This window comes from Rosa rugosa, chromosome 4 (genome assembly GCF_958449725.1).
Source record: "Rosa rugosa chromosome 4, drRosRugo1.1, whole genome shotgun sequence".
Lineage (NCBI taxonomy): Eukaryota > Viridiplantae > Streptophyta > Magnoliopsida > Rosales > Rosaceae > Rosa > Rosa rugosa.
The window spans coordinates 14,400,808-14,408,930 of record NC_084823.1 but is presented as its reverse complement, the minus strand read 5'-3'; the positions used below and the strand labels follow the sequence as shown (position 1 = coordinate 14,408,930).

At 36.9% G+C, this 8,123-nt stretch overlaps 1 protein-coding gene across 1 annotated transcript; it reads left to right on the top strand.

The window, feature by feature from the left end:
* Window positions 1-5,140: 5,140 nt before the first annotated feature.
* On the top strand, window positions 5,141-7,748 carry LOC133745608 (agamous-like MADS-box protein AGL12). The gene is made up of 7 exons (XM_062173712.1): window positions 5,141-5,578; window positions 5,686-5,773; window positions 6,831-6,892; window positions 7,021-7,120; window positions 7,204-7,245; window positions 7,346-7,387; window positions 7,495-7,748. Exons 1-7 carry the CDS (start codon window positions 5,397-5,399, stop codon window positions 7,618-7,620), a joined length of 642 nt encoding a protein of 213 aa, XP_062029696.1. The 5' UTR covers window positions 5,141-5,396; the 3' UTR covers window positions 7,621-7,748.
* Window positions 7,749-8,123: the final 375 nt, after the last annotated feature.

Genomic DNA, 8,123 nt, shown 5'->3' with positions numbered 1-8,123 from the left:
ACAAAATGGTGGCAACTCAGTATCAACAATCCATCAGAGTGTTTCAGTCTGACAATGGTGGAGAGTTTGTGAATAGCCCTATGATTGAGTTTTGCCGGTCACATGGAATTCGTCATCAAACCTCCAATTCTTATACTCCTCAACAGAATGGTTTAGCAGAACGGAAGAACAGGCAGTTGATGGAAGTTGTTCGTGCTTCCTTGTTTGGAATGAATGTACCTCGGTCCTATTGGGGAGAAGCAGTGAAATCAGCAGCATATCTTATCAACCGTACTCCTTCACGGGTGATTGAGTTTCAAAATCCTCATCAGAAGCTTCATACACTTTTGACCATCCCTTCTATGCCTAATTTGGAGACCCGGGTGTTTGGGTGCACAGCTTATGTTCATATTCCCAAGCCTCAACGCAGCAAGCTTGATCCCCGTGCCCGTAAGTGTATATTTGTTGGTTATGCTGACTTCCAGAAGGGTTATCGATGTTATGATCCTCTTACTGGCACTTTACATGTCTCTCTTGATGTTGCTTTTCGTGAATCTGAGCCTTATTACTCAGGGGGAGCTTCTCAGTCTTTCCTTCAGGGGGAGAGAGGTTGTGAAGGGAATCCTCGTTCTATTATTGATTTTGATGTCTTTGAAGACTTGGAAAATTTGGAGGATACATTTGAGGGTAGAAATTTGGAAACAGAAAATGCAGTTGCCGAACAGAGCATTATGAATTCCTGATCAAGTTCCAACTGACAAAGGGAGGTATCAACGTCTTGTAGGAAGGTTGATTTATCTTTCACATACTAGACCTGATATTGCTTATGCTGTGAGTGTTGTTAGTCAATTTATGCATTGTCCTAGTGAAGAGCATATGGATGCAGTCTTTCGTATTTTGAAGTACTTGAAGATGGCGTCAGGTAAAGGGTTACTGTTTCAGAAAAAAGATGAATTGGAAGTTGTTGGGTACACAGATGCAGATTGGGCTGGTGATAAAACTGACAGACGTTCTACATCTGGGTACTTCACTTTTGTTGGAGGGAACCTTGTCACTTGGAGTAGCAAAAAGCAGAAAGTTGTTGCCAGATCAAGTGCAGAAGCTGAGTTCCGAGGTATGGTACACGGAGTCTGTGAAATGTTGTGGATTCGTAATGTCTTGAAAGACTTGGGTTACAAGCTTAAAAAGCCTATGGATTTGCATTGTGATAATACAGCTGCCATTGAGATTGCACATAATCCAGTTCAGCATGATAGAACAAAGCATGTGGAGGTTGACCGTCATTTTATTAAAGAAAATCTTGACAGAAAGGTTATTCGCTTTCCATTTGTAAACTCAGAGGAGCAATTAGCTGATGTTCTTACTAAAGGAGTGTCCAGGAAGGTATTTGACAGCTCAGTTGACAAGTTGGGCATGATAGATATCTATGCACCAACTTGAGGGGGAGTGTAGAATCGCTGTAAATCTGTATGTAATTAGGATTTTATTTAATTAGGATATCCTGTAATTATGGAAAGATTGTTTCCTATTAGAGTTAGACTACTCCTTTGTACTTGTATATATACCCTCATTGTGGGATGAATAGAATTATCAAATTAACCCTGAATTGAAGTATTCTTTTCTACTTCATGCAATACATATAGAATAACTATCTCATACTCCAGGCATAAAATATGCTTTAATTAGCATCAATGCCAAACGCGGCTGCTAATTAAATTCAATCAAAGATCAGTGTCCATACGAATAGGCTTAGGTTTTCAGTAGGGTCACTTAAGTTAGCAATCTCTCAGTTGCACTTTTTGTCCGTCAATATTCTGTTAGGAAATCCGCAATATTTGGCTTTCTTTTCCATCATATTTGACCAGAAAGACAAGTACTCTGCAAAAGGAGCTAGCAAAGCAAACTTTCAATTCCTTCTCGGTACGTTCATGGCTGTTTAGCATGTCTTCAATCCAAGTTGTCATCTTTCCCACTTGATTCTTCAAAGTACTAGTTCTAGTACTAAAAGAATGATGGACAACCACTATTGCAGATCGAGGTGGTTGTAAATCAATGTATATTATGATCGGTCATCCATTTATCAGTGAAGGTTTTATTAGGGTGAAGGGTTTATGTCTTCTCCATCGATCTTCTCTTCCTTACTAGACCCCTAAACACTAAATTCATATTTTTGGTTTGATTTTTCATTTTAGAAACCACCTCTTAAAAAATAGACTAACTAGAAGATTATTAAGTCATGATATTGTATCAAACCAATTGATAATTTTTGTAAAGATTAGCAATAATATGTGACGAATTTGATATGTTTTGATTATTGTCGTTTTGTTTAGAAATGAAACTTTAAGCCCTTGGAGTTAGCCTAAGTAGTGACGAGGGATTGAGAATTGAGTTAGGACTATGTTAGGTTAGGAGTTCAGTTCCCTTGTACTGTAACAAAAGAAAATAACAGTGAGCTTATACAAGTCAGTTGAAAATAATTTAGACGAGTCTAATTTTTATATGATATGTATTTTAACCTTTGAACAAACTTGCAAATATACGAACACCTGACTTTGCACAGTTACTCACAGTCCTTAATCGCTTTCACATGGGAAATCAGAGAAATTTACTGCTCTCCTTTCCTAGTGGCGCTTTTTATTTCCATTGGCCCTAAAGCTTAACTTTTGAAACACAAGTGGCTTAGTGCATGAGTGTTGTAGCAAAAGATTTTTTCGAATCCAATTAAGCTTTACACTGAAAAAACAGCTATTATGCATCTACGCGTTGGCTGTTTAAGCCACCTTCATGCAGAGCCTACAATCCTAGATGTCAAAGTAGAAGATCCCCTTTTATCAATATTGAATGTGTGGGATTTGACAAGATTCTTAGCTTCAAAGTTAAGATGAACAAACACAATAATTATTATTGTTAAACGACACCATGATCGACCCCCCTTTGCAGGTTTAAATAAATTTATAAGCTTTGGAAACCTTGAACTAAGCAAGGGGCTTTGTCACAGAAACAAAGGGAAAAAGTTATGCAGGCCAACATGGGCAGCTTATTGGTTCATTAACATTTGATTATGGGAAGCACATGAATGAAAAGCATCGATCCAACTTAATTGCATGCTGACTAGATTTCATCAACTGTCCCACAATAAGTTGGGTATTAACCTAGTACTTCTCCTTTTATGGGGTGTTCCTGGCTACTTTTCCTTTCACCCGAGAGTGTCGTTGTATGGTCTCCTGGATACCAAATCCAGAGGTGAGGGGCCATACCCCGCTGTGTTGACGTAGCTAGCTCCATATAAAGGGACACTTTCAGAGGGCTTGTTCCGCTCCTCACGTTGGCTTCAGTACTCCTATGTAGTCCCATCCTTCACTTCCAAATTACGACAGATTTTGGGATTAATTACCGACTTATTAACTAAAAATAAATTATAACTGTGCATCCTAAGAGCAAGTCCACCTGTGGGTAACCAGGTCACCTACTATTTACTGTTTTTTATGTGTATTTTCACTCTCTGGGTCACGGGCACAGTGTATTTTGTACCCTGGGTCACCCTGGTGACCTGCAAGCTGACCTGGTGACCCAGGTCTTATTGAAAACTGTGCCCATGATCCAGAGAGTGAAAATAAATATTAAAAAGCAGTGAATAGTAGGTGACCTGATGACCCAACGGGTAAACTTGCTCTAAGAGGAGTGTCTGAATTAAGATGGACTTGGGAGCGGACACTGTTTTGATGGAAGATACCTTCGTTTATATTCCCTCAATCACATGTGTCTTGTTGTTGATGTGGTTGCCGATGTGACGTCCTTCGGAGCGGCTTCATTCTATTTTGAAGTGAGGTTGCACGAGAAATTTTTCTATATATACTATCGTCGAACCACGTGTCAACTTTAATTAGATTTTGACATATGTATAACTATTACACGTAAGTCATCAGTGAAAAATCTTAAATTCTTCTCCGTTTAACAATAACTTTTGCCGTTATGATCAGAGACTAGAGGAGAAATGAAGACAACCTGATCTGTTATCACCTTGAGAGTTTTCTCTATAAGATCCTGGATTAATTCTTATCAAAGAAAGAAAAGATCCTGGTTCTAGAATTCTTCTTTTCTTCCCCCCATCTTCTTTTAATTATTTAGTCTCTGATATGGTCAGAGGACTTGGATTCTCAAATGGGAGAGCAAGAAGGAGAACGATAATTATGTAATTGGATCATTATGAATGAAAACAAGAAATCAAATTAAAATATAATTCATATCAATATCAATCTCTAATGTCCGACTCACAACCATGATCTGGAGGATGGTGCACCCAGAACACAACCCAGATCTTAATAATCCTCTTCTTGAAATTTCACCCAGAAACAAAGGAAAGATTTGATAATAATTTTTCTTGTTGATAATGAACAAAAATTGCATTGAAGATCTTTACCGGATCGCACTTATGGCAATAAAGTTTCAAGCATACTTTAATTCTTGCCATTACCTGTTGGCAATGAAGGCAGAGTCTTGATTGTGAAAGAGCTTTAATCTTAACAGGAAACATGAATTTGGGTTTTCTTTTTTTGGTAACGGCGAACTACCGTCAAATGTTTATCATTTGTTGTTTAGATTCTAATGGTAGTAGATGTACACATGTCGAAATTTAATTAAAGCGTCAAACCACGTGTCAATGCTGACGTGGTTTGACGGTAGTATAGAAAAATTTCTCGTGGTTGCACATGGCGGCCAATTAAGGTCATAATGAAGTGGCTGAGACTGAAATAATCACTTTTTAATTCTATGTAAGAAAGTCTTTGCTGGTATCATGTTCATATACTACTCACAATAAATATAAACCCTAAATCTAGTGGTTTAGTGAAGGGTTTTGGATGCAAGAATAATCACTACATAAACTTATCAAAAGAAAGAATCACTACATAAAAACTAACACAAAATCGCTAAAATGATAATGTGCGCATGTAATGAGATGTTGTCATTTATTAAACTTGTGAATTATTAGTGGATTAGCATTCTGTTATCGATAAACAGCATGATGCATTAATTTATTATGTACACTAAGATCAAGTTAAGCTTAATTAATCCTTAAACAAAGCTTAGTGACTTGTAAAAGTAGGTTCCAATCACCAAGTATTATTCTTATGGGGGCTGAGAGAAGGTAAAAGAGAATCCAGGTGAGGTATATAAGCACTGATAGATCAGCTCTCCATACTTAGAGGCAATTAAGCGGTCAGAGAAGTTTGTTCTCACAGAGAAAGGTCTGCAACAACCTCGAAGCTAGTTCAAACTAGTGGGAGGTTGGCTGCACAGAAAAGCCAGCCACCAAATTAATCAAACCAGTTACCATATACTCAGTAATTAGCTAGATTGTAAAAGTCAAGTAGCTAGCTAGCTGGTAACTAAGATTTTTGTTGGATCTATCGATTGATATGGCTCGTGGAAAGGTTCAGATGAAGAAGATCGAGAACCCGGTGCACCGACAGGTTACCTTCTGCAAGCGCCGAGCAGGGCTTCTGAAGAAGGCCAAGGAGCTTTCTGTGCTGTGTGATGCAGATATTGGAGTTCTTATTTACTCCTCCCATGGAAAGCTCTTTGAGCTAGCCACCAAAGGGTATCCATCTATCTCTCTTTTGTTTTTAATATTTCAAACCTAGAATCATGCATAGATTCTTGTACTTGAACTTAATTGGTTTGTTAAATGTTTACATAATATGCTAGAACCATGCAAGGGCTTATTGAAAGGTACATGAAAATGAAGCCTGCTCGAGTACCTCAGGCTGAAACAGCCATGGAAACCCAGACTCTGGTACTAAAATACTAAATATCAATCTCTTTCAGTCTTTGGCTACTTTTTGCTTTTAGTTTTATTTTATTTAGATATTGCATATATGTTGCAAAGTACTGTTTTTTCAAGACTAAATAAAGTATAAAGCGAATGTTGATAAGTAAAAAGGCAATATTAGTTATTCAGAAAGCTAGTGCAGGTAGCATCAGATGCTAGTTATATGATTAAGTAATTCCTTCTCGCAAGACTAGAGAAGTATATTTACGGCACGCTTATTCGCCAAACTATAGAAAGAAGGAAAATAAGACATAGTCACCAATAATCTCTCTACATCAAAACATTTCGGACCAAGACATCATGACACTCGTTTACATACTAAAAAACATGATTGTGAGAATCTCATGTGTATCTGTCAGATCAACTTTTTGGCTCGCTTTTTTTTTTTCAACCATGTTTCATGGTTTGTCCACAAATCATATAAAATATATTTCAGTGCGTGTTGAGACTGTTAACTCCACGTATCAATAATTTCTTCATTAGTAGATAGTTGTTTTGGTAGTTGATGGATTGATCAACTAGAAATATGATTAAGTCTGGTTTATGTCTATAGTTGGTGACTTGGGGGATAAAATCACCACACCACGTAGTCAAAGCCTTCAGACCATATCGATTGATTATAAATTAACAGACTTATGAGATTAATGGGAACACGTGTGGACGGCGTGGCGTCTGCTTCAGGTTCAATAATTTCAGGTTTAGGGTTTGACATGCATGCATGCATGCGGACGTATCCCATGTAGAATGAGGCTATGCGTATCGCGCGCTCAAGTAATAAGCCATGAAGTTTCACCCTAGCCAGTTAGACGTTCACTCTCGAGTGGAGAGAAACTTCTATAAAACTTTGAAATTATCTTATTGAGAAACAAGAGAAATTTTACTTGAAAACCAAGTGTAGTGATCTAGTCCCGTTTTAAGAGCCCCGACCTCAAAACCAAACGATCTATGCATATGTGTGATATATAATATGTTATTTTATGTCATATGCTAACATATTGTAAAATTTCTCTAATTGGTGTAGGATGCAAAAAAAGAGATTAACTTGCTGAAACAAGAGATGGAAATACTACAAAAAGGTCTCAGGTATAGTAACTTAACCAACCTCATTAGTTAAAGTATTTTTAGAATCTATAATGAAATGAAATCAGTTTTGGAATCGAAGACAATTTGAATGAAAAAATAAAAACGATATAATGAAAACACTACTGCAGGTATATGTTTGGAGGAGGTGCTGGGACAATGTCTTTGGATGAACTACAAGTGCTTGAAAAACATCTTGAACTTTGGATTTACCACGTGCGCTCGGCAAAGGTATTTGAATTATATACATGACTAATGCATATATAAATAGTTAAATTGATTCTAAACCTATATATATGGTTCATAAACAACAGATGGACATTTTGCTCCAAGAGATTCAGCTATTGAGGAATTCAGTAAGCAGTTTGATCGAGCACTTTTGACTTCAGCGTAGTTTTACTTCTTCTGTTGCCTTGTGTTTTAGTTTCTCACAAAATTTGCATTCATGTTTTGAAGGAAGGAATACTGACAGCTGCAAATAAGTATCTTCAAGACAAGGTAAAAAAAAAAAATCGTATTCAGGCTTATTCAGTTCGATATCATGCTATTAGTTTGTTTTTTTCACTCGACTATCACTAAGTAATATTTATATTTTTGGCATGTAGATTGAAGAGAACAGTGGAGTTTCTAACCTTATACCAATGGCCTCTGATAGCCCATATCCACTAACCATACCAAATGATGACATAATTTCAATCCTAGGAAGCAACTTTGGCTTGAATTATAAATGAGTAGTATGCATGTATTGATCTTATTGGGAGGTGAAAGTGCAGAAAATAAAAACATTATGAACATTTGTATCAATAATAACCTAGCTACCTAGCTAGGTGGCACGTCAATACATCGATGTATTGTACAATTTGGTGCTACTGAAGTACACTGGTATTGTGATTTGATAATACCTGGTATTAGTACAATATTAATTAGTGTGGTTTGTTATTAAAGAATCCTGATTTACTGATTTCTTTCTCTCTGTTAGGAATAGTTGGCAATATCATTCACAATCTGCTAGATTACCCACTATTTTACACTCATTCTAGTTAACTGGCCACACCCATGTGTATATTGTGCCTAGTATCAATACAGATAGGAATAAACTCTGAGGAATTGAGTTAGAATTATGTTCGATCAATCAGAGTTCAATTTCCTATATTTAACAATTTTTAGGCGGCCGGGGGCGGGGGGTGGGGGTGGGATTGAAATGATAATTTTATTTTATTTTATTTTTTTGAAT

Bases quoted from the DNA above. Each gene is read 5' to 3' on its own strand.
- LOC133745608 (XM_062173712.1), top strand. From the start codon at position 5,397: ATGGCTCGTGGAAAGGTTCAGATGAAGAAGATCGAGAACCCGGTGCAC. The intron at 5,579-5,685 runs GTATCCATCTAT...ATAATATGCTAG, and splicing joins TTTGAGCTAGCCACCAAAGG to AACCATGCAAGGGCTTATTG. The intron at 7,121-7,203 runs GTATTTGAATTA...CATAAACAACAG, and splicing joins ACCACGTGCGCTCGGCAAAG to ATGGACATTTTGCTCCAAGA.